The following is a 27,466-nucleotide window of genomic DNA, read 5'->3' on the forward strand; positions in this document are numbered from 1 at the left end:
GCGTTCAACACCCCTTCACAACACGAGCAGCGTTATACATCCCGTGAGAAAGAGATCTAATTGCGCCCAGGGCCAAAAATGAAGGACAAAGCGTAGATAACAAAGTAGAATTTCGTAAAGAAATTTTAAAACGTTGTTGCGGAAGTACGAAAATTCAAAAGTCTCAAAAAATGATAGTAAAGATCGCATTAGTGCAAACAAATGGAAATTATTACTCTGTGAAATAAGGGAACAGCGAAAAGAGATCAAATATATTGTTCAGATTTAAACTTTAAGTCAGATACTTGTAGATCGTCTAATTCGTGTTGCCAGCGCAAATTAAAAAATTCCAAAAATGTTGTTGCAGTATGAAGTCCCGTGAGACAGAGACTTTTAACATGAGATTCTATCAAGTAACGCCCTACTTACAACTATTTTCAAACAAGACCACGGTCATCTAACCTCAGTTGTGTGAATGCTTTTGTCAGACACACTTCCTGCACTCTCAGCTCTTATAAATTTTATCGGGACAATAATTTTATACATTTTAGATGACAAGTCAACAACAAAGCGAAGAAGAAAAAGCATGGACAAACATTCGAGAAAGTCATTTTATTTATTAGAGAGAAAGAAACGATATTCACTCACAGGTAGTTATACGTTGAGTTGTCATGATGTAAGTCCAAATATGGAATCAAAATTCAATGCGATCTTGAAGAAAAGTTAATTCCAAATATTGTTTTTACAAAAATTTTAAAGTAAAAGTGAAAATAATGAATATGTAACAATTCCCATGAAAATAACAATCTCTTTAAATTGTATATCCGGTTAACCAAACCTTGGGTTGGCGAGTGAAGCGAGCAGGGTGCGGAGCCCCCTAGTTAATTCATAATTTGTGAATCATCCACCTGCATGCCTAGTGACTGATGGACCATGTTCCCTCACTTGGCCAGGAGGTCGGAACAATTAATATTCAGGGGAAGGGCAAATCCTGTCTCAGCCAGGCGCTACACACACCATGCCAACATGGATGGACAGGCATCCCAGTGAGATTTAACAGAAGTAACATGCCCAGCCAGGATGCCAGAGTATTGGATGGTCTTAAGGAGTTGGCATACCAACACAACATACATTTCTGGTGCACTGGATAGCAGCTTTCCTGGTCTTGAGTACCCAGATCCACAACCGCAGGGCATATACTGACGCTCTGTGTAAGAAAGGACAGTGCCGGTTATACTTCCTTAGAAGGCTGGCGTCCTTCAACATCTGCAATAAGATGCTGCAGATGTTCTATCAGACGGTTGTGGCGAGCACCCTCTTCTATGCGGTGGTGTGCTGGGGAGGCAGCATTAAGAATAAGGACGCCTCACGCCTGGACAAACTGGTGAGGAAGGCAGGCTCTATTTTTGGCATTGAGCTGGACAGTATGACATCTGTGGCAGAGTGACGGGCGCACAGCAGGCTCCTATCAATTATGGAGAATCCACTGCATCCACTAAACAGTGTCATCTCCAGACAGAGGAGCAGCTTCAGTGACAGCCTGCTGTCACCGTCCTGCTCCACTGACAGACTGAGGAGATCGTTCCTCCCTATGCGACTCTTCAATTCCACCCGGGGGGGTAAATGTTAACATTATACAAATTTATAGTCTGTTTTTACCTGCATTGTTATCAATCTTTAATTTTAATATTGTTTTTTGTATCAGTATGCTGCTGCTGGAGTATGTGAATTTCCCCTTGGGATTAATAAAGTATCTATCTATCTATCTATCTATCTATCTATCTATCTATCTATCTATCTATCTATCTATCTATCTATCTATCTATCTATCTATCTATCTATCTATTGGGAGTTGTAATCCCATGGGGCAGCCCTGTGGGCTTCCGTGTGTGATACCTGGGGGTGCTGCAGGGAATGGCTGTCCCTACTTTGTGAGGCTTCCACCTGACCTGGAAGTGCTTCCTAGATACAATGTGTCACCAGAAGTCTTGTATAAAGGAGGCCACTCTGCCTCACTCAGGCAAGTTGGAGTCAGGAGGTAGGAAACAAAGCTTTCCTGGAGGAGAGTGAAGGAAATTCATTATTACATTGTGGTTACTCATGGGCTGAAAGGAAGAACCCATGAAAGGTCATTTTATATGATAAATTTTCATCTGAATTGAACCCTTGACTGTATATGTGCACTTGTATCTGGGACTTTGGAGTGCCCTCTTTTGGCCACAATGCGTAATTCAGTTTTAATGTCACTAGAAACTGAAGTGGATCCCAGCAGCATTAACTGGGTTCAAGCTGTGAATACCTGTGTCTTGCATTGCGCACTAACACACACACACACTCAGACTCAGCTATGTGGACTGTGATTGCTGATCTCAATAGTCTAACCTGCATGTCTTTGGAATGAGGAAGGAAACTGGAATATGTGAGCAAAATCCATGCAAACGTAAGGAGAACAAGCGTGACACTACTCAGGCAAAACATAATGATAAATTAACTCAGGACTCTTGGATGTCTCATACAAAGCATACATTTACAGGTATGGTAGATGAAGGACTGCCAGGATTTAGTACTTTATTGTCAATTTCGGTCGTCAAATTCCATGAAGACTATTATTTTGCTTACTTTCCAGGGCATATGGACTCCCACAGTCCAAAGACAAGCGGGATAGGTGGATTGGTGTGTGAGGGTTCAACATGCGATTGAATAGCACACTGTGCAGGGATTGTTCCTTCCTTGTGCCTGATGCTTGCTGGGCTGGGCTCCAGCTACGTCTCAACCCTGCTCTGGAAAGGTTCAGAAAATGGAAGGATTCTTAATATCTAGTGTAGTGGCAGCCAAGTCTCAAAAGGGACAGCCTTTAATGAATTCATGTGAAAACCTGATAACATAAATGTTGGGAAAATGCAAAATAATCATTCAAAATTAGTCTTCTTTTGTGAAAAATAACCAAAATAACTACAGATTTGTTTCAGCTTTACTCTACTGAGCGAACAGTAAAAGTCCAAAACTGAAATAATGAGGAATTTAAAAAAGAAATATGATGTTTACTAGACATTGTTTAAATTTTACAGCCATACAAGTACAGACCACCATGATGGTGGAGTGGATGGAGCTCCTGCCTCTGACTTTGTACATGTGCCAATACAATAATACAACACTACTATTACTGTGGTGCAAAATCAGTCACATGAGCTCTGCAGAGACTCCCTACTGACTATGTCTTCAAATGGGCCTTACTAACTGCTACCCCAGTTTACCTGCCTCAACAATAACAAGACACCACAATTATAATATGTAGTTAAATATGAAAACAATTTTGACATCAAACCAAGACACAAAATACAAGATTGATGCACATGTGCACAATTCACAGCCATAAAATGAATGCAAAACAATGTAAATGACAGCTTGTAGTCCAGGAAGCACAAATCTCACTGATGTGAAGGTCAGTCAGTCATTCTCCAACCCGCTATATCCTAACACAGGGTTCTGCTGGAGCCAATCCCAGTCAGCACAGGGCGCAAGGCAGGAACAAATCCTGGGTAGGGTGCCAGCCCACCACAGGGCACACACACACACACACCAATGCACCTAACCTGCATGTCTTTGGACTGTGGAAGGAAATCCACACAGACACGGGGAGAACATGCAAACTCCATGCAGGGAGGACCTGGGAAGTGAACCCGGGTCTCCTAACTGTGAGGCAGCAGCGCTACCACTGCGTCACTGGATGTGAAAGTTCCATCCTTAATCTGATGAAGCTCAGTTAAAGGCCATAGCAGATGGAAAAGCTTTCCAGATTAAAAAAAACAAAAAAACAAAACAAACAAACAAACAAACAAAAAACACTTTTCTTCCATAGCTTTCAAGCATCCAACTCCTCCGGATTAACCCTTCTCAGTTCAGGTAAACAATCCCACTCTGGATTGGTTAGAACAGGCGTCCATCATAATAGGTTGTGCTTTTTCTGGCCACAAAGTTTCTCTCTCCCCACAGTTGCTGAGGTTCTATGTGTTTATAAAAAATAAAAATAAAAAAAATCCTTTCTTTGCTTGGGACTTCCTGTTTCTTTTTTCACAACTTCCTGCCCTTGAAAATAATGACCAGTACACAGTACGTCTCCTTCCTTGAAGGTGCAGATCTTATGTTTTCTTTCAGCGACTCAACACAGGCAAGCGAATATACAAACCAGAAGGCAACACTAAAGACAACACTGATGTGGTAACGGCTACATGTAGTTTCAAATCTCAGCCTCATCACGATCTGAGTGAAGTCTGTAAGTTCTCCCTATGTCAGCAGTCGCTTGTTGTGACTGAGCTTGGTGGGGTCCAGCAATGAGTGCTGTTACCTTAAAGATCCAGCATTGTGAGTTCAACTTCGATGCCTGGTCATTGTATATGTGAATTTGTTCTCTTTCCAGGTGAGTGTGATTTTTCCTTACACATCCAGAAAATGCCAACATAACATTTACTGACCATTTCATGTTGGTCTTGTATATTTACTTTTATACAGTTAACAGATGATTTTATCCAAAGCAACTTACAAAATGGATCAGCATTTCAGTACGAATGTGTGGAGTTAAATGGGAGTTGTGATGGATTTTATATGATACTGGTATAGAGTCCATGCCCTGCCCTAACCTGGATTAAGCAGGATTGGGGAAAATTATTGAGTGTGAGTTTGTATATATCTGATCAACTGATGAATATATGCATGAACACAAAACTCGATGAGGCCAAAAACAAGGTGAGATGTTTGTCTTTTGTGATGGAATGTTAGACAGAACAGACGTCATTTCTTAAGAAGTGAAAAAATATAAGAATTTCAATGCAAACTATAGTAATGCATATATATCATTTCACTTACTCAAATAATTTCTGTGGTGTGATAAAAACAAAAGAATCACAAATGTTTGTTACAATCTTCTGCATGTCTTATTTCTGTGAAACACTGACAAATAAATGATGACAACACCCAATTCATTTTAAGACTGAAATTGGATGTCCGTCCCTTTATATTTGACTTGCGCTTTGTGAACCGCCAGCGGATTAAAGAGTCTGAAGATCCGTCAGGAACAGTTACTTCATACTGCGACATCGAAGAATAAGCAAAAAGAATAATAAAATAAAAAGGTTTGCTGTTTATTCTTCTCTCAGTTTAATGCATTGGGAATCTTATCCTAATTTGAAAATAATGGACGTCACTTTGTACTCCCCACTTTAACAGGTCTCTGCATTTTTAAAGTTTATAGTTTCTAATTTTTGTCATGTGGGAATATAATCAAGCAGAAAGGGGTTGGGTCAGTTCTGAAATACTTCGTCATTACGGAGTGCACTTATTTCTTCTTAGGCATTTTACAGTAAAAGCTAACGAATATTAATTTTGCCGCAGGGCTGTCAAGTAACACGTTAACGACTGCCGCTCCCTAAACCTCTGCAGCTCAGTCTGCTTTAGCGTTATTGTTACTGCATTGCTGTTTTATGCTCGTCCTGACACTCGTGGGGGATTTGCATAATATGTTACTAGGCACTGCCTTATGGTTGTGAGAAACGTATATAGTTACTTATAGACACGCAGTAATATTTGCGTTGGCATATAATTTAACTTTTTTATTTGAGAAGTTGATCACAAAATATCAGTGAACACATACTGGCAGATAGGACGAGCAAATGCTAATGACTCAGGCGCCGCTTTCCAGCAGCTCCGTGTATGACTTTATCTTTCTACCGTTTTCTCTATTTTTCTTTATTTCACTGATCACTCCTACCACTTTCTTTTATGTGGACTCGTCCCTGGACACCTTTTTTACTACTTTTTACTGTGTGAATTTCCCCTTTGGATTAACAAAGTATCTATCTATCACCCAACCCGCTATATCCTAACTACAGGGTCACGGGGGTCTGCTGTAGCCAATCCCAGCCAACACAGGCAGGAAACAAAGGCAGGAAACAAACTCCGGGCAGGGCTCCAGCCTGCCTGTCTATCTATCTGTGACTTTTACATTCGGCAGAATTTTAATGCAGCTGATCTAGAAATCATTGACGATTTTTGTTTTAATGCATACAATCACCTTCATTTTTTTCATTTTAGTTCATCAACATCCATCCATCCATTTTCCAACCCGCTGTCACGGGGGTCTACTGGAGCCAATCCCAGCCAACACAGGACACAAGGCAGGAACCAATCCCGGGCAGGGTGCCAACCCACCGCAGGACACACACACAAACACATCCACACACTAGGGCCAATTTAGAAACGCCAGTCCACCTAACCTGCATGTCTTTGGACTGTGGGAGGAAACCCACTGGGAGAACATGCAAACATGGAAGCGAACCCGAGTCTCCGCTACCACTGCGCCACCGTGCCATCAACATATATTTGAATATGTCTTCGAACAAACTCAGCTATATGGTCCATTTTAATTGTTATGTTTACTGACGTTACTGATGGGTAATGACAACACACTATGGGGAAAGCGATTGACGAAAAAGTATCTACACTGACTGTCAGTACAGGATACGTTCTGAAAGCCTGGCACTTAATAACAAAATGAAAATGTAACTATACAATGCGATTATTTTGTAAGGTGTTTAGAACAGTTATTAAACAGCACAGAATGCAGAGAAGTGCATCAACCGTCCAATTCAGTATCCACTGTTCCCCCTGGTAGAAAATTCAATCAAACCTCAAAATCAGTGATGTTTAAAGATCTGTGATTACACAAAAATCAATAGTAGAGCGCGTTCTTCTCTACGGACCATTGCAAGGTCCAAACTTCATTTCTTAGAAAAATGCAATTGCGAAGGCCCTATACTCGCAGGGAAAAATGTGGGGGTGAGTGGCAGAATTGGCACTCCAGCCGCCATAAAAAAAACCTCACACTGGTTCCATGCCATCTGAACTAGTGTGGTGCTGAGGTGTCACCCATTGCATGCATTCGGGTCTTAATCTGGGATCTGAGTTGATTTGTCATGTGGTGGGTGCAGAAGTGCGCTCTATCAGCGTATGCCCCTAACCTCTAGCAGTAGCGAGCACACACCAGAAGGAGATCAGTTGCATTCCTCATGAGAGCTCAAGATATACGCGCATCTCCTCTGCGTTCTGACAGTCAGGGAAAGGCGTAAAGCCTCATTGTCTGAGTTGGTAAAAAATGCATACATATGTATACAATAATAAAAATAATAAAATTGTAATAATAGACGGTAATAGTATATATTGCTCTAAATGGTCACAAATTGCTTTGATTAGCGTTCATTTTCTGAGTTGAAGTATATTAAAAGTCCCAACAGAGCAACCAGGCAACAAGGCAGGCTGGATGCCTTATGTCTGCTAAGTGAAGAAGCAGATGCGTTACGTAAGATTAGTTGTGAGAATCTGATCAAAGACTTTGCATTTAGTAAAAGCAAGAGAAAAAATTTCAAATATGAACGAACTGGAGCTACACCAAGATAAACATTATTTTCCATCTTACTGTAAGTTTTGTTTCATTAGGAAAAATAAAATCTTATTTCATGGTTTATAATTTTTTATATTTTGAATAAGATATACAGTATATGGGGACACTAAAATCATTTACGTGATTAGGGCTTCTAAAGGTTCTAATCCAGCCCTGGAATTGCCTTAAATATTCGTTGGTTCCTCAGTCAAGTTTTCTTTTATAAATGTCGACATCATCTACAGTGGTTTGAAATAGCAAGGACTCTGTGAGTGAAGCATCTGATTTTGTTTTATTGAAATTCGTTTATCTCATGGGACACTGCGCCTGTCAGAGTTAGTTATACTTTTTTATACATCAGCCACTGGAAGCCTCTGACAAATCCTTTTCGTCCTGCCCAATCCTTAGCTGCGAAAAATAAACAGACATCATTGAACTTTTACAGTTTGTGTGTTGTTTAAACAAAAGCCCATGAGATGGCACTAGAGAGGTGAGTATCGAATGCTTCGAAGCCTTAACACGATTTCTGACATAATTGCTTCAAATGTGCTGATGCTCCATTAGGCCAGCGTTTCTCAACCTTTAGCGACCCGAGTTTTCATAACAGTTTTAATCGCGCCCCCCCAACTTTTTTTTTTTTTTTGAAAGGAGCCCACTAATACCAATTTGTTCTTTTTAAATTAATGATATATCATAGATGCATATTTTATAATACCTACTTAACTTTTATCGAAATTTATCTAACTCTATATTTATTTTTGTAGTATCAGAATGTAGTTTAAGTTAATTTGTTTTGGTTTCAATAGATAGATTTTTCATATTTTTGATTCTTGTTTTCTTTTTTTCACATCTTCGCGCCCCCCTTTTTATTACTTCGCGCCCCCGCCCCACAGATTAAGAACCACTCCATTAGGCTTTAATCAGCCCATCACTATTTTTTTTCCTCCACTCATCCCCGGCGAGATCTTTACTCTTCCACCCGACTCCAGCTCATCTGGGTAAGGCAGAGAAGTTCTGTTTATACTGGACACAGAGTGCTTCAGGTACCAGGACATAGAGAGCACCAGAAAATAGAGATCATAAATCTTCTCAGAACCTTCTGGCAACACCCTCGGAACCCAATTCTCTGCATACCCTGCGGATATATGAATGGGCACCGACACTCAGGCATTTTGTTTCCTAGCAAATCGGGAGAGCAAATAGAGCACATGTCCTCCACCTGTCTCTCTATTATACTGGCAACCCGGTCAGAAAACGATCTTCAGTTCATCCCGGCCTGCACACCAGCATACCCACTCCTGTCAGCCAGGTGGCCAAGGTTGGGGGTTATTTGCCTCTTCTTGTTCAAAACCAGGTAAGTAACCTCAACCCACCCTGGCCTGGACACACAACAAATAGATAGATAGATAGATAGATAGATAGATAGATAGATAGATAGATAGATAGATAGATAGATAGATAGATAGATAGATAGAACAAACAGGGAAATTTGGCTTTTTACAGAAGCTCATTATATATATATATACATATACAGTGGTGTGAAAAGCTATTTGCCCCCTTCCTGATTTCTTATTCTTTTGCATGTTTGTCACACAAAATGTTTCTGATCATCAAACACATTTAACCATTAGTCAAATATAACACAAGTAAACACAAAATGCAGTTTTTAAATGATGGTGTTTATTATTTAGGGAGAAAAAAAATCCAAACCTACATGGCCCTGTGTGAAAAAGTAATTGCCCCCTTGTTAAAAAATAACCTAACTGTGGTGTATCACACCTGAGTTCAATTTCCGTAGCCACCCCCAGGCCTGATTACTGCCACACCTGTTTCAATCAAGAAATCACTTAAATAGGAGCTGCCTGACACAGAGAAGTAGACCAAAAGCACCTCAAAAGCTAGACATCAGGCCAAGATCCAAAGAAATTCAGGAACAAATGAGAACAGAAGTAATTGAGATCTATCAGTCTGGTAAAGGTTATAAAGCCATTTCTAAAGCTTTGGGACTCCAGCGAACCACAGTGAGAGCCATTATCCGCAAATGGCAAAAACATGGAACAGTGGTGAACCTTCCCAGGAGTGGCCGGCCGACCAAAATTACCCCAAGAGCGCAGAGACGACTCATCCGAGAGGTTACAAAAGACCCCAGGACAATGTCTAAAGAACTGCAGGCCTCATTTGCCTCAATTAAGGTCAGTGTTCACGACTCCACCATAAGAAAGAGACTGGGCAAAAACGGCCTGCATGGCAGATTTCCAAGACGCAAACCACTGTTAAGCAAAAAGAACATTAGGGCTCGTCTCAATTTTGCTAAGAAACATCTCAATGATTGCCAAGACTTTTGGGAAAATACCTTGTGGACTGATGAGTCAAAAGTTGAACTTTTTGGAAGGCAAATGTCCCGTTACATCTAGCGTAAAAGGAACACAGCATTTCAGAAAAAGAACATCATACCAACAGTAAAATATGGTGGTGGTAGTGTGATGGTCTGGGGTTGTTTTGCTGCTTCAGGACCTGGAAGGCTTGCTGTGATAGATGGAACCATGAATTCTACTGTCTACCAAAAAATCCTGAAGGAGAATGTCCGGCCATCTGTTCGTCAACTCAAGCTGAAGCGATCTTGGGTGCTGCAACAGGACAATGACCCAAAACACACCAGCAAATCCACCTCTGAATGGCTGAAGAAAAACAAAATGAAGACTTTGGAGTGGCCTAGTCAAAGTCCTGACCTGAATCCAATTGAGATGCTATGGCATGACCTTAAAAAGGCGGTTCATGCTAGAAAACCCTCAAATAAAGCTGAATTACAACAATTTTGCAAAGATGAGTGAGCCAAAATTCCTCCAGAGCGCTGTAAAAGACTCATTGCAAGTTATCGCAAACGCTTGATTGCAGTTATTGCTGCTAAGGGTGGCCCAACCAGTTATTAGGTTCAGGGGGCAATTACTTTTTCACACAGGGCCATGTAGGTTTGGATTTTTTTTCTCCCTAAATAATAAAAACCACCATTTACAAACTGCATTTTGTGTTTACTTGTGTTGTATTTGACTAATGGTTAAATGTGTTTGATGATCAGAAACATTTTGTGTAACAAACATGCAAAAGAATAAGAAATCAGGAAGGGGGCAAATAGTTTTTCACACCACTATATATATCACCACTCTATCTCACCAACCCTCCTTATCAATACACCCCATAAGTTAAGAATCATCTGAGAATTTCTGCATGTGACATGACCTGGTGTTATATTTCTAGTCTGAGGTGTACAGAGTGAAGAGAAAAGGAGACAGGCCTGTTCCTTGAGGTGCTTCCATGTTGCTCACACAGTCTAAGAGTATCGCAAACTGCAGTTTGCCTGCAGAGTTCATTATCAAGGACACCAGAGGCTCATTCACAAGCATATCTCTGAGTTTACCCCTTAACAGAGATGGTATTGAAGGTGCTGTAGAAATCAGAAAACAGAATCCTCACCGCGCAGCCAGCTTTGTTTAGGTGAGAATAAGCCTCATGGAGCAGATGGATAATTACTGTACATCCTCCACTCCAATCTTTGTCCAATAGGCAAACTACAGGGGGTGAAAGTGGTCTACCACATGGACTAACATGGTCCAGAACCAGCCTCTCATAGATCTTCATGATGTGAGACATAAGTCCCACTGGTCTGTAGTTATGATGTGAAGAGGTTCCTGCCTTTTTTGGAACAGAAACAATAAAGGATGTTTTCTACAGCAGCTGCACCTTCTGGAGCCTTAGGAACAGACTGAACAGAATAGTTAACAAATCACCGAATCTGAGCAAACTGAGCATCACAAAAGTATAAATCAGCCAGATCAGCCATACACAAATCCTCCCTCCTTTATTTGTCTTAGCAAAAGCAAAGACAAAAAACAGGGTGAAATGTTTGTCTTTTGTGCTAATGTCTTGACACAGCTGACACATTACCTTTTTTAAATGGTAAAAATTGAATAATTTATCCATCCATCCATCCATCCATTTTCCTAACAGATTTATGCCTAGCAGAGTCATGGGGAAGTTGAAGCCTATCCCAGCAAGCATAAAACACAAGGCAGGAACAATCATGGCGCCAGTCCATCACAGGGTTAACACGCACACACACACACATACACACACACACACAATAGGGACCAATTTTCCTAAACTGCATCCGTCCATCTATTTAACCTGCCTGTCTTTGGACTCTGGGACGAAACACAAAATGGATAACATGCAAACTTCAAACTTCACCCGTGTTCTTGTTCTGCTACCGCTGTCTAAACCAAATTATTTATATGCTATACTGTATATATATATTAACTAACTTACTTCACTAAGTGAAAAACAACAGAATCATAAATGTTATTATGAGAAACAGTGAGAACTTCCTGTAAATGACGTCAACGCCCAGCTCCGTTTTGAAACTGAAAGTGGATTTCCGCCTCGTTTTATTTCACCTGACTTTTGCTTTTGTGATCCATAAGAGGATTGGAGAGTCTGAAGATCCTCCTGGAGCCGTTACTTCATACTGCGACCTGCAAAAATAAGAAAAAGACAAAAAGGTTTGTTGTTTCTGAAAGTCTTCATATGACCCCGTGTTAGGATATAGCAGGTTGGAGAATAACTGACTGAAAATCTTAACGTAATGCGAAAGTCACATGGCGCAGCACATTTCGGACTCTACTTTTTTTTCTTTGAGTTTTAACAAAGTTAAATATGGGAATACAGTGAAGCAAGACGTCTCATTATGGAGTGCACTTCTTAAAATGTTTTGTTAAACATTTTTTATAGTAAAGGCTACTGAACGTTTATTTTGCCACACTGCTGTTCTGCAGCAACGTAATAAACCGCATGCGGGTCAGCATGTTTAGTATTGTTACTGAATCGCAGTTTTATACTCATTCTGGGGTGTTTGGCTGTGGGAAATGTATATATTTATTTCATGAGGTGGTAGAAGGCGCACAGGCACGTACTTTTTTTTAACCTTTTTGTTGGAGGAAATGTCTTCGAACACATAAACATCGGGATGTGGGAGGAGCACAGTATGCGACCTTTATACAGAATGCTGTCCGAACTTAGTTAAACTTCATTAAAAGCAACCGAGGAATAGCTGCCGATATTTTCTTATGAATTCAGTCGCATTCATTTGTGCCATTTTTCTTCTTCGTCAACATTATGCACATTATTTCATTTGAACAATGATCTCAGTTTATTCGTGGTAGTATAGTATGCTGATTTTGTTACTGGCGACCAAGGAGACACGTTTCCATCAGCTTTATATTTTAACTTATTTAAAGCGTATCCGTTTACTCCGTTAAATGTCTTAAAAAACATCGTTCAACGCGCACAAATAAGTCAACGCTGCAGACTGCAGTAAAGTCATTTTGCCCAGAAAAGCGGAGCCCCGCCCTCCCACGTGTGTCTGCTGCAGCGGACAGAGACAGTTATTGGGTATGTGAGCTTGCGTGAGGAGGTGAAGCGAAGCGGTGGTCGGTACTGACGGTGAAACCGATCATCAATGAAAAAATCGAAACCTTAAGAAGCACAGAAAGAGGAGGAAGACAGAGCAGAGGTACAAGGATATCTTCGGGATTTTTCAGAGTTGCGAGCGGGGTGATGTTAATTTGAAACGGCCAAAGGAAAATAAAAAAAAACCAACTAAAAACGGCGTATGCAGTGGCCACAGAAGCATATTTGGCTTCACGTCAGCGTTTTCTTCTTTATAAATGAAATGTATGTTGCCACTAAAGTGCGTTGTATTGTATATTTTTATTGATTCCTACTCTACGGCAAAAAGAAAAAAAAAAACAACAAACAGAAATCCGCTAAACTCTTTCATCACTTGTAAACTTTACAGTCAGTGGCTCTCAAATAATCAAAAAATAATTGCGCTTTACTCCATATAATATAATTCACCACAACCTAACCTAACAGCGTTAAACACATTAAATGTGTGTAAAAGACTTTATAATCAGATAGTAACAAGTGTTCAAGTAATAAAGTATCAATATCCTTTGACTGCGGTGGGTTGGCACCCTGCCCAGGATTGGTTCCCTGCCTTGTGCCCTGTGTTGGCTGGGATTGGCTCCAGCAGACCCCCGTGACCCTGTGTTCGGATTCAGCGGGTTGGAAAATGGATGGATATCCTTTGAGTTTAACATCTTTTTCGCTGTTTATTCATTTTCTGTCTTGTTGCTGCAGTTTTCTATTTGAATTCAATTGTTTTTTGATTAATAACTTTTTGCATTTTCGCATTTAGTTTTTCATTTGATTTGCGTCTTTGCTTTATTTGTCGATACACAAATAATTTAGGTATTTTTGTGTATTAATAAAAAATATACTGTTCTTATGAAGCTAATCTTGGCTGCCCTGTATTTACGTGTGCTGTAATGGACGCATGATGACAAGTTTATAAGGGAAAGCACAATCTGCTTTATCAGACAGGACTCACCAGCTGCAGTCTCAATTTCATTTGTTGCCCTCATGTAACAGGTTCAAAGGAAAAAAAAGCAACCGGTTTAAATACTCTGTCATTCCAATTGTATGTATTATTGTTTTGAATTAGTTCGAATTTATTAAACAGATGCTGGCTTAAATCATAGGATGAACAGTTAGAATTTGCATCAAGCATCAGTCGCGTCTAAATGTTGATTTAATTTTTAGGTCTGATATGTTCGATCTAATGTTTCACCACGAGTATTATATTTATTTGTGCTAAGTTTATATTTGCTGGCTGGGTTTTATATTATATATTATATTATATATTTATTATTTATATATATATATATATATATATATATATATATATATATATATATATATATATATATATATATATATATATATATATATATAAATATAAAATATGTGTGTGTGTGTGTGTTATTATGTCTCTCTCTGTTAAACCTGCTGACAAACCACATAAAACTGATGTGAATGGAATTGCTTTGCATACACATGTGAGCGTTGGTGATGGTCAGTAAAGGGGTACAAGTGGATGTCTGGCCTAGGGTACCAAAATGTTCAGAATCAGCCCTGCGTAGAATAAACGGTAACAAAAAAACAATTTGACTATTAGTGCAGGATTTTACATGAAACCCCAGAACTTTAAAACAATGTCAAGAGTTATAATAAAATATAGAAAATGATTGCTTTATTAGGACAGTTATTAAACAGAACATATTGCTGGACATGCAGAGGGTACAAGCTGTATTCTTTCTTATAAAGATATTCCTGCAATAGAATAGCACCAGACTTGGACCCAGGCTGCTCTGGGACAATATTCTAAATGCAGAAAGACTGCTGTGTGAATCTGAACAAGTATACTGACATGGCTGGAAATTTATTAATACATGTAATGTTTCTAGGGTGGTGCAGTGGTGGCTCTGAAATAGAAAGATAAGCCTGGGAAGGATCTTCATCTTGACAACATTGATTCTCCCTGCTAATGTGAGATGGAGGGTAAACCATCTGTTCACATCTTCTTAAATTTTTTCCATTCTGGTAGCAAAATTGTATTGAAAAAAATCTTTAAATTTACTTCTGATGTTTACCCCTAGGTATTTAGAATGATCAATTAAAATAAGTGGGTAGTTGTCCAGTCTAATGTAGTGAGCCAGAGAATTCACTGTAAAAAGCACACTTTTATTCAATTAATTTAGAGTCCAGATATCTTCTGAAAATCTGGTAGTGCTGGTATGGAAGTTTGTGGATCAGATATATACAGTACCATATCATCTGCATATTGTGATATCTTCTGTTCAAGTCCTTCTCTGGTAATCCCTTTTATCTCTGATGTATTTTGAAAGTGAATGACCAGTGGCTCAATGGTGTTAGGAGGCATCCTTATCTAGTACCACATTCTAGTTTGAAGTTGAAAATAATGTTGTTAAGAAAAACAGAGGTTTCTAGACTGGTATAAAGTAGTTTTATCCATGGAAATGTGTTTGGGCAAAACTCAAATTTGTGCAATGTGCTGAATTGGTATTCCCCTTCAACCATATAAAGTGCTTTTTCTGTGTTCAAAGACAATAGGATTTGATTAGATTTTGTGGGTGAGTATATTACATTAAACAGATGTTGAAGTTTAGAAGCTAAATGTCTGCCTTTAATAAATCTGGTTTGTTCTTGTGATATTATAGAAGGAAGCACTTTTTCTCAGTCCTTCTAAATAGATCTTTAGATAATATCTTAACATTATTATTCAGAGGTGAAACAAATCTGTATGATGCACATTGTAATAAGTCCTAATTTTTATTGGAAAGGCAGTGATTAATGCTTGACAAAAAGTTTGAAGTAGAATTTTGTTTTCTCTAGCTTTTATAAACATTGCTAATAATAGTGGAGCTGATTTATTTGAACTTTTTTTTTATATAAAATTCGACTGGGTAGCCATCAGGGCCTGTTGCTTTCCCACAATATAGTGCGTTTATAGTATCCATTAATTTTGAGATTGTCGAGAGGTTTGTCCAGTTCCTCTACAGTTAGAATAACTGGCTGTGGTATTTGTAATGCACGAAAAATCTCATTAGATTGTGTTCTTGTTTCTTAAAATTAGTAGAATATATGTACATATTGTACTTTCTACATGTGTGGGTTAAATTTTTTATGGTTAATGATTTTTATCACCATCTGTGTTGGCAATTTCTGTTATTGAATTGCAAACTTCCTGCTTGTGGATTTGTTGCACTAAAATCTTATTAACCTTCTCTCCATGTCCATAATAATGATGTTGTGATTTAAAAATGAGCTTTTCCATTTCTTTTGTTGTCAAGACGTTAAATTCTGATGGCAAAACCTGTCTTTTCCTATAAAGTACCTCATTTGATGACCTGTCGTATTCTTGATCAATTCTGGTAATTTTGCTGATTACCTCTGATGCCTTCTTGGTTTCCAAATTATTTTTGTGTGAAACCTACAAAATAATCTGTTCTCTTAAATAAACCTTCAGAATTTCTTAGAGTATTCCCGCAGAGACCTCTGAGGATGCATTTGTCTGTAAAAAATAATCAATTTGCTTGGATATAAATTCTGTACAGTTTTAATCAGCTAATGGCAGGGCATTAAGATGCCAGCTACAATACGAGTGTATAGGGCATAGTGATTTTAAGCTCCATGATGGATATTATTGGACATAACAATCGTGTTGTATTTGCAAGACTTGATAGTGGGCAATAAATTATTATCTATAAAAAAAATAAGCAATTCTTGGGTAACTATGATGTACTGGTGAGAAGAAGGAATATGCTGTTGAGTTTGGATTTAAAAATCTCCATGGGTCTAATAAATTATGATCCATCACAAACTGTGTGATTATTTTTGCAGTATTAGATGTTATCGCTACTGTAATTGAAGACTTATTCAGGTCTGGTTTTAAAACATAGTTAAAAGTCTCGAGCCATTATAATATTTTGAGTGTTCATAGTAGGAACAGATGCAAATACATTTTGGATGAAATCTCTATCATCCACATTAGATGCGTATATATTTATCAAAGTTACTTTAGATTTATACAAATTACCCATCACCATGACATATTGCCCTTCATGATCGAATATTACAAATGAGATTGTTTTATGTATTAAAATTCCCACACCTCTAGTTTTCTTTGTATAGCTGGAATGAAGATTTGGCCAATCCAATCTCTTTGCATTTAAAACTGCTCCTTACTTATTAAGTGAGTTTCCTGTAAAAATACTATCTTAGCATTTAGGCGTGTTAGGTGAGAAAACACCTTTTTTCTCATGATTGAGATCTTTTACGTTCCAGCTCACAAAGTTCACTAACTGCTTTTGAGGACATTTTGTAATCTTAAGTAAAGGTAGTACATTGTTTCATACAATAGCTTTAACCTTGGTATCATATTATTGCCAGGTATTATGGCTAAGGAGCCTATTATGTTGGTGCTTACAGTTGTTGGGGTAAAAAAAAAAAAATAAGAAGTAACGTATAATAATTGAAAAACAATTATTCAACTCAAAATGATATGCTGTATCGAGCACATCTGTCTCGTCTTAAACTGTCCAAAATGTTTCCAGGGCAAGATCCAACCTGCGAACACTGCAATCAAGTCCCAGCCTCACTTGGTCACATGTTTTGGTGCCTGCGCCAAATTAACATTATTCTAGACCAAAATTTTTAAGTGCCTTTCAGACAGCCTTGGTGTCACAATCCCTCCTAACCCATTAACAGCTGTGTTTGGTGTTCTTCCAGATGGGTTTAAAGTGGAGAAGAACAAACAAACTGTGATTGCATTCACTATACTTTTGGCACGCAGACTTATTTTGCTAAACTGGAAGAATCCTAACTTTCCTCTTTTAAGTCAGTGGGTAACCGTAGTTTTATACTATTTGAAATTGGAAAAAAAATCAAATATTCAGATAGAGGATCTGCACAATTTTTTTTTAAAACCTGGCAGGATATAATCAATAAAATTTTAGAATAAGCTCTTAAAGCACAGAGGAAGCAATTATCTCTGCATTTCTTTTTCTTCTCCATTCATCTCTACTGGCCTATTAAACTCATCAATTTAGGTATGTTTACAAGCCTTAAGTTTTACCCCGTTGGCCGTGCTCTCTCTCTTAGGGGTGGGGGTCGACTTGTTTTTCAATCCTATTTTTTGTAAAAATTGATTGATTTGTATGAATGATTACAATAAAATTAATAAAATTACATAAATAAATAAATAAATAATAAATAAATAATTAATTTTAAACACCTCAATCAAGTCACCCCTCAATTTCTGTTTAAACTGCAAATGTTCAACTCCCTCAGTCTGTCCTCATATTGAAGTAGAAGGACATTTTCAGTTTAAACAATTGAAAATTAAGAGGTGACATGATTGAAGTGTTTAAATTTATTAAAGGAATTACTGTAGTACAGTTTTTCAGGCTCTTACTTTAAAATAAATTCTTCAAAAACAACAATTTGTTTTACTGTGTGTTTAAACCCAGTCATATTTATTATATCTGTAGTTTACCTGTAAACTTGTTAAAGCACTTTGAGGCTGTAGTTCATGAAGAGCAACATACAAAAATAAATCCAATAAGTTGAAGCTGCTTTAGAAACTGTTGTCAACTCAAGGTTTGAAAATCCTCAGAGAGAATTTACAAAATCCTCTTTATATGACATACTCATACTGTGGTTAGTGATATTATAGCTCAAGGATTTATAAATAACCATTGAGTAGTCTGTTAAATACTAATGCAGTGTTTGCTTTTTATCTGTCAGATAAAATTCTGAGTTCTGTGATTAATTACACTTTTTTGCTTTCCAAGCTTAGCAGTAAAATATTAAAATTTTTTATTCCAACAAATTACATAACTCGATTGAACAAACGAGTAACTCATTCAAATGAATTATGTAACTCATTTGAATTGATTATTTTAATTTTTTCCTTGACTCTTTTTCAGTTGTATGGAGCCTGTTTTGTATGAATTCATTTGAACAGATTATTATTATTTTTCCCCCTTGCAGTCCAGTTCTTATTACGGAGCCCCATATGGTTATTCAATGAACTGTAAGTGAATTGTAAGGTGTGTGTTAAAATCAGTGAACCGGAAGAGGAACTAGTTTGATGATTACCACAGTTAAAATGGTTACTTTGAGGAGTCCTGAAATGTGTTTGAAATGCTTGAGACATTACGACAATGGATTTATGGGATCTTCTCTGAGAATGTGATATTCCGGAGTCAGTGGTGGAAACGTTAATAGAAGAAAAGGTAAGATTTAAAATCTAGTTGATAATGGCACTGAACAGCCCAGAATAGATGGAAACTATTGGCTGGCTTATGGTTCCGATTCACTAAACTGAATACCAGGAAAAATAAATAGCTACTGAAAGAAGAAAAAAATTAAAAGTAATCTGTTTGAATGAGTTACTAATTCGTTTGAATGGATTTTTTTTTGGTGGCTTGACACCTATGGGGCTCCGTACACAAACAACAGTAAGTAATAATAATAAATAAACATTTTCTTTTTTGTTTCTTTTAAGATGTCCGACAGCTCTATTCCAGAGCAGGAAGCAGAAGGCCTTCAGAAGCATTTTAAAGATGTCGGCCTCGACCCTGCCTATTGGCTTCCAAAATTAAAAGAAAAGCTGGGTATCATTTCTGTCCAAGCCTTGCCATATGTGAGAAGAGAAGACTATGAAAAACTCTTACCATACTGCAAAGCAGATTGGGAGAAAAGAGCACTTAAAAGTGTATTTAATATAAAGGATGACAAGTCTGAAGTTGAAAAATTACAAAAGGAACGATTAGAGAAGGCCAGAAAAAGACAAGAGGAGAGCAGGTGTATGCTGACAGAACTGAGAGCGTTGTATGAGCAGGGCAAGGAACGGAGCGACCATGACGTGAAAGCCAAAAAGCAGAAACTTCAGACAGAACTTGAAATACCCCCCGAGTATTGGTCAACCTCAACTGACCCATTGAAAGCTGTGATAGAAAATATGCAGAAACAGCTGGACTGTATGGAGTCCTCACTTCAAAAGAGTGAGAACCTGTCCGATAGAGAGATTGTTAAGAATGCATCTGGTGGTCTTGCCTTAGAGGGAATTTACAAGACAGATAAACTTGAGGACCTTATGAATAAGAGGGAGCAATTGATAGATCTCCATCAGTCCTTCTCTCTCGCTGGACCACAAGATACTCAGGTCTTTGAACAAGTTGAGGTTTCATCCCATGAATCAGAAGCCACTTTTGGAAAACTGATGGAAAAAATGGGAAGAAGCATTGCTGCTGCAGTTAAAGGTGGTGGATGGGGTTTCAGCTTAGATGCACGACTGCAGCAAAAAACATCTTCAGAATTTACCAGAGCAAGAAGTTCATTGACAGAGAAGAGCTACATCTGCACCACAAAGTATAATTACATTCCACTCGCCTCATGCTTTATTAACAAATCAGATCTGACTCTAACAAAAGCAGCACTTGATGAGCTCAAAAGGATTGAAATACTTGTAATGAATACTAATGACAAAGAGCTTCAGTTGAAAGAGATCCAAACATTTTTTCACAGATTTGGAAGTCATGCAAACCAAGGCCCTCTACATTTTGGAGGTATATACTGGTGGAAGGCCTCCTGTGAAGGATTTCACTCTCAAGAAACTGAAGAGGTGAGAAGGATTGTATCAGAGTCATTAAATACTTACATTGGTGCCAGTTACAGTGGATTTGGCTTAAATGTTTCAGCAGGAGGTGGCAAAGAGATGTCATCTTCAGAAGGATCAGTTACTGGTAAGAAAAAGGATATTCTGAAAAGTAAAATTCAACTTACAGTGTCAAAAACTGGTGGCCCAGAAGCAGCTGATCAGCTTTTACAATGGAAAACTGGACTGACATCCAGTAGCAAGACTTGGTCTGTCATTGACAGAGGACAAAATTTGGTGCCAGTGTGGGAAATAATCTTGTCCAGTCATAGTACAGAATTTAGAAATGTACAAACAGTTGCTAATTGTCTTGCTAAAGGGTATAAAACTTTATCTGGATTAAGGACAAGTGATTTAACTGGTGCAGAGCTGGGCATCATCTTCAAAGAAGTTCAACAGGTCTTGAGTACCATTAAGTCATGGAATGCCTCTGACCCTGAGCAGCACTTGATACAGCTATCAGAACTGAAAAGTAACCTGATTGACAAAACAAAGAGCTGTAAGGTGTGGATCAATGAATGTCTTTCAGACCCTTCACTGCAGAATTTTTTATATTCCATTGTTTCGACACATAAGACATCACCAAATAAAAACAGCGCATACATAAAATCACAGATGCGCTTGCTTCTCCTTCCAGATATTGAGGAATCAGAGAGCTTTCTGGAAAGAGTTTTCATTATGACCTGGCTGAATGAATCAAGACGGGAAACGAAGAAGGAAGAGTCTGTGAAGAATGTATCTCAACTCTGCAAAATTTTACAGCTAGCAAAAACGGAAATTCAAAATACTTCTTCTCTGAAAGACTTGCAGGAAGTGAAGGTAAACCTGACCAGTAAAATCGCATTTTCAGTTTTTATGTTATGCAAACATTTTAGGGAGATGAAGCAAATGGAGGAGTTATCATTGCTACTTTCCATTGTCACCGTTGTGGGATATTTGGACACAGCTAACACATTTAAGTCACTTCTTGATTATCCAGAAATCATCTTCTTACATGATGAGCTTAACAAAGTAATGGAAAAGTATTCATCTTTGAGAAGAGAAAGCATCTTAAAATCACAGGCCTTTGTGATCATCACTGGCCTTACAGTAACAAATAGATTCACAAGAGTGACTCCTGAAGTGAAGAAGAAACGTTTGTTGTTCCTGGAGTCAAATTTAAAGGATGTCTTGCTTGAGGATATTAGAAACCTTGTACAAGAATTCAGTGAGGGGCTTATTGTCTGGAAAAAATTAGAGGACCAGCTTAACTCCATAGTGAATGGAACCTACCAGAAAAATACTAAAGACGAAAGTGCAGAGTACGTCAGGACAAAATTAGGGACTGTTTTGAAGAGAAGACCATGCTCAAATAGTGAAAGAAATGAATCTAAACCAGTGATGCATCCACTCACAGACTCGCCCTGCTGTAATGTGATTGAAAGGCTGGAGCTCAAGTCTTTTTATCCAAAGAAGCTGACCATGTCTGATGTTTTGTTGATTGACAAATTCTCTCTGCACAAGTCTCAGCCATCCTCCGACCATGATGTTCTTTTTTGCTTTCTCCAGAAACTTCTCATGATTGATTACAAAGCAAGACATATTGTATTTAAAACAACAAAAGCAGAAACCGAATCTTCTGAAATTAATGTTCAGACAACCAGCGCAATCAGTCTGGAAGACTTTTTGGATGACCCTGACATTTATAACGATAACACTGATTGCAGTGTCAAACCAGCAAGCCTTCACTTCATGGATGTCCAGATGGCTGTCTATCACTGCTCTGACATGTTTCTCTGGCAGTACATCACATCCAAGCTCTCGATTTGCCAGTATGCTCTTCCATTGTTAGTGCCCAATCTGTCCACTACAAAGATTGAATTGCCAATATGGTCCTTTAGACCACTGAAAAGGAGTTGGAAATGTGCAGATACAGTCAGCAGCACAAATGCTTCCCTGAAGAGCATCACTGCTAACATCTGTAGCACACCAGTGCCTATGGTGACATTCATGCGGTTTGGCCGTTGCACTTCATCAAAGTCCCAGATCATGAATGGTTTATTAAACCATCAAAAACATGACACTTTTTATCACAGGGATTGCAAAGGAAGCAGTAATGAGAGTCTGCTAATGGATGGGGTTGTAGAGATCTCGTGGTACTGTCCAGCTGGAAACAAGGATGACCAGTTTAATGAGTGTATTGCATTTACAAATCTCCGAGGGGATGCACGAAAACATGACAGGCAAGTCCAGTTTCTTTTAGAAACTTCAAGCATCAATGTTGTTGTTCTGATGGAACATCATCTGGATTCAAAATGTAAAGAAATATTAACACAGCTTGTGCAATCTCCAAATCCTCTAATCTGCTTGTATGCAGATAAAACAAACATTGCAAAAGGAAATCATGAGACCAAAGTGAAATTAGGGCTGAGGAATCGAAATCAGTCTGAACTTATTCAAGAAGTGGCAGAGTGCATTCAGGGCCTTCTGACAAAATCCGATGTGAAATTCAGTATTGAAAAGGGTGCTGATGTTGCTAGAAGACTTCATTTTTTAGTAGATGAAGATGACAAAGATTGCACTGCCACTAAAAAGATGGCAGAAACTGCAGTGAAGCCATTAAGAGACATGTCACTGTCAGATGCTAAAGAAAAATTCATTCCACTTCAAGGGAATTTATGGCACAACTGGTGTAAAAAAAATAAAGAAACCAATCGCCTGCTGGCAAATGAAAATCGAACCATTGAGCAACAAAGAGGTGACATTGAAATGGAAAAAAATCGTCTTCGAAAAGAACAGTATAAGAGAGCTTTTCCACTAAATAATGTCATGAGGGAATTTATTAAGAATCTCAACTCTCAATCCACAATAAGACAAAAGTTCTTCCTGGCATGGTTAGGACAAATTCTGAATGATCTAACATCAAGAAAGCTTCAAACACTGAATGAAAAGCATTCTGAATTGTGTGCAAAAATGGAAGAGCAAAAGCAAAAGAGGCAAAATACAGACATCATCGAAAAAGAAATTGAGGTATCTTCAGGCAGACTTGCGGCTTCCACTTTGGGTCTGGAACATCTCCTTCGAGAAGTTGGTCAGATCTATGAGACGTTGGCATCCCAGCATATGAAAAATGAAATGTTTCTGTCTCTACCACAACTTGCTGCTGACCTCATGATTTCTGGGCATCCCATTGAACTGATGGATGGAGACGCTTCTCATGTTGCTATTACCTGGGTGAGTTCAGTCCTTGAACAGGTTATTGCTAAGCTGGGAGACAAAAGAGTTTTTGTTCTTTCCGTTTTAGGAATTCAGAGCACTGGGAAGTCAACTTTGCTGAATGCCATGTTTGGTCTTCAGTTTGCTGTGAGTGCCGGTCGTTGCACCAGAGGAGCCTTCATGCAGCTACTTAAAGTCAAGGATGAAAATAATGAACTCAACTTTGACTATGTGCTTGTGGTCGACACTGAAGGACTTAAAGCTTTAGAGCTCGGAGACAAAGCTACTCTGAAACATGACAATGAGCTTGCAACATTCGTAATTGGCATTGGCAATCTGACTCTGATCAATATATTTGGGGAGAACCCTTCTGACATGCAGGATATTCTTCAAATCTCAGTGCAGGCCTTTATGAGGATGAAAAAAGTAAAACTGTGTCCAAGCTGCATTTTTGTTCATCAGAATGTTGGAGAAATAACAGCAGGAGAAAAGAATATGGAAGGAAGAAGGCGGCTGCTGGAGAGGCTGGATTTCATGACGCAAACTGCAGCAAAACAGGAGATGTGCGACATCTCACGATTTACAGAGGTTATCAATTTTGACATCAGCAGGCACGTCCACTATTTCAGTCACCTTTGGGAAGGAAATCCTCCAATGGCCCCGCCAAACCCAAGATACAGTGAAAATATTCAGAAATTGAAGCAATCTCTGTTTTCTGAAGAAATGCAAGAGGGGATTATAAAGATTTCGGAATTTAAAACCCGCATGGAGGACCTCTGGTCTGCTCTTCTGGATGAGGACTTTGTCTTCAGTTTCAAGAATACACTGGAGATTGCGGCGTATAGGAAGGTGGAAGAAAAGTATGCAGACTGGAGCTGGCGGCTGAGGAGCTGCATGTTAGAGATTGAGAATGAGCTTCGCAACAGCATTGAAAATGAAACACTGCAAGACACGGGAGATTTCAAGTTGGACGAAAAAATTCAGGCGAAATATGAAGCAATTACAAAAGAGATGAATGAGTACTTCGCTAAAGAAAAAGATAAAGACTTAATAATTCAGTGGAAAGCAAAAACTGAACTTGGTTTGAAGGATCTCCAATCAGAGCTTGTCAAAGGGACTGAAAGGAAATTAACTGATTTCATTAAAATGAAGCAGGGTCTGAGAAAAGTAGAAGAGCAGAAAGGAAAGTATGAGTCGGAGCTGATGAAGAGGAGCCAGGATTTGGCACGAGACCTTAAAGGTAAAAATTTGACATTACGAGAACTAGAAAATGCCTTTCAGAAGATGTGGACTCAGTGGGTGACTCGAGTGAAATCAGAGATGCCCGATGTTCAGCCACCCAACATAAAAGCCCATGCTGATGCAGTTTTGTTGGAAAACTTTGAAAGGAAACTAATTGACTCCTGCAAACAGAGCAAGTCTTACACCATAATCCTTTACATTGATGATTTTTCCGCATATGTACAAATGAACAAAGGATATCTGCTTAAACACACCATAAACCAGCAGGACCAGCTCTGTATGAGAAACCTCACCAGCAGCATAATACAGGACATTAATGACTGCATTAAAGAAAAGGAGGCAGCCAGAGTCGATTACAATAAAAGCTTTATGTATGAAGTTGTCAACACAATTTTAAAAGCACTAAAAAACTGTAAGTGTAACCAAAATAGGTTTAAAATTAAGAAGGAATATCCAATTGACTTAGCGTTGCATTTAAGAGGTGATGTCATACGGCGATTTCAAGAGATGAACCATGCATTTCAGAAGGCTAACAATCCTCTGGAATATCTAGAAAATAAAAAAGAAGACTACTTTGGGTGTTTTCAGATTTACTGCAGCGGGGCGAGTGCAGCTACTGTGCTAGCAGACTGCGTCACTCGAGAACTAAAAAAAGCCATCCGTCAGGAAGTCTACAATAAAAGTTCTGCACTTATAGCTACAGAAATACGATGTGGTGACCAAGCGTTAAATGGAAATAAATCCAAGCTTGAGAATCACATCTTACTGTCTCTTTTAGAAAATTTAGATTTCAGAAAATGTGAGCAGTACATTGATCACCCAAAGGCATATTATGAGGCTTTTATTAAAGAACGAGAGGAGGCCTATTTTTCAAGTCGAAGTCCTAGAATTTTTCGTATATGCACAGAAAAACTTGAAAACATCAAGAGCAGCGTTTCTTTGGCCATTTCTAAATCGACTGCTTATTTTGGAAATACTCGTACAAAAGCAACTGCCTGGATAGAAAGGTTTTGCAAAGAACTTAAAAATGAAATTGTTTTCTCTATTAATAATGTACGAGGCTTTGAAGATCAGGATATTCAGAATACGAGTTTCTTTAAAGAAAGAATCAATGACTTACTGAATAGTGCATATTTAGAATTAAAGGAAGAGTTTAGTGGCAAAATCCCTCTCGATAGAAAGCTGTTTAGGTCTCAGCCTCATGAAGAATTGTTCAGACAGTGCTGTGGTTGTTGTAAAAAGTGTCCTTTTTGTTCTGCAATGTGTATAAACACAATGCCAACCCATGAAGGTGACGATCACTGTGCTCAGTTCCATCGGCCCCAGACAATTCGTGGTATAAAATGGTACAAAACTGACAGACTTGTGACTGATATTTGCTCGAGTCTTGTCGCCAGTGACTGTCGTCTAGTGCTTTCAGAAGACAATGAAATTCCTTACAGAGATTATCGGCAGGCAGGTCCCGAGTACGCCTGTTGGTCCATCACACCAGATAAGTCATTGCAGCCGTTCTGGAAGTGGTTTGTATGTCACTTTAAAGAAGACTTGGAGAAGAAATACAATGGGCGCTTAACTGACATCCCTGATCATTGGAAAACCATTACTAAGGAAAATGTTATTCAAGCACTGAAGAAATAGTGGGGAATGATTGATTTTCAAATATTATAAGAATGAAAAATAAATTGTAACACAAATTAATCTTAATTTTGGGTGAGTGGCCTTGTCCCAGCCTAAGAGTGAGTTCAATCACTTTAAATTCACAAGCGGTTACTGGTCCTATGCTGTAATCTAATTCGGACTAAAGTGTGTTTTGCTTCAGTAGTTAGCTCTGCTGCCTAACAACATCACTCTTGGTGAACTCTGCACATTCTCTCTGTGTCTTTGATGATTTTTTTCTTCCCCGTCCCAAAAGTGTGTTGTTTAGGTTCATCATCAGCTCTGAGCTCGTCCAGTTATGGATATTTGCTCGAGTTTGCCTTGTGATTATCTGACACCGTCTCCGGGGTTGGTTCCCACTTTCCCCCAAGATCCTTCATTTTGCAAGTTTGCAAGGTGCTATTGTTATAAACAATATATTTAGATGACCAATAGAATACTCTGCTTCAAGTTTAACACAATCATTTATTTTTGTCCATCATTATATTCTGCTTTTTAATTGTATATGCAATAATTTCTGCTTTGTTTCATAATCAAATAAAATTATTTCAGCATGGTATCATCTGTTGTTACTGTCTTATGAGTGTTTTTCTTACTTATCAGGAAGTAAGAGATTACTGTTATATTGAAAAGAACACAAAGGTCAGCATGTATACAACATCTTTTTACTTGACAGAGACTCTCTCATTTCATAAATTGACTAACACATAGAAAGACAGGACAAAACACGGCACCGTGGAAAGGCTGCACAGATATAATAATTACCTGCTCCTCAAATAAAAACTTCCCATTCCAGAAACTGAATATCAGAAACAATAGAACTA

The 27,466-nt window shown here is 38.5% G+C and overlaps 2 protein-coding genes across 2 annotated transcripts in view; both read left to right on the plus strand.

Moving 5' to 3' along the window:
- The first annotated feature begins 11,831 nt into the window (after window positions 1-11,831).
- Window positions 11,832-27,466, plus strand: part of LOC114642878 (interferon-induced very large GTPase 1-like) — a 68,868-nt gene continuing 53,233 nt past the window's right edge. The window contains exon 1 of the mRNA XM_051934551.1: window positions 11,832-11,967. The gene's annotated coding sequence lies outside the window, so the exon portion shown is untranslated. The remainder of the gene's footprint in view (window positions 11,968-27,466) is intronic.
- On the plus strand, window positions 19,398-27,189 carry LOC114662274 (interferon-induced very large GTPase 1-like). Its single transcript, XM_051934901.1, has one exon. The coding sequence runs from the start codon at window positions 19,398-19,400 to the stop codon at window positions 26,622-26,624; it is 7,227 nt and encodes a 2,408-aa protein (XP_051790861.1). The 3' UTR covers window positions 26,625-27,189.

This window comes from Erpetoichthys calabaricus, chromosome 12, assembly GCF_900747795.2.
Source record: "Erpetoichthys calabaricus chromosome 12, fErpCal1.3, whole genome shotgun sequence".
Classification (NCBI taxonomy): Eukaryota; Metazoa; Chordata; class Cladistia; order Polypteriformes; family Polypteridae; genus Erpetoichthys; species Erpetoichthys calabaricus.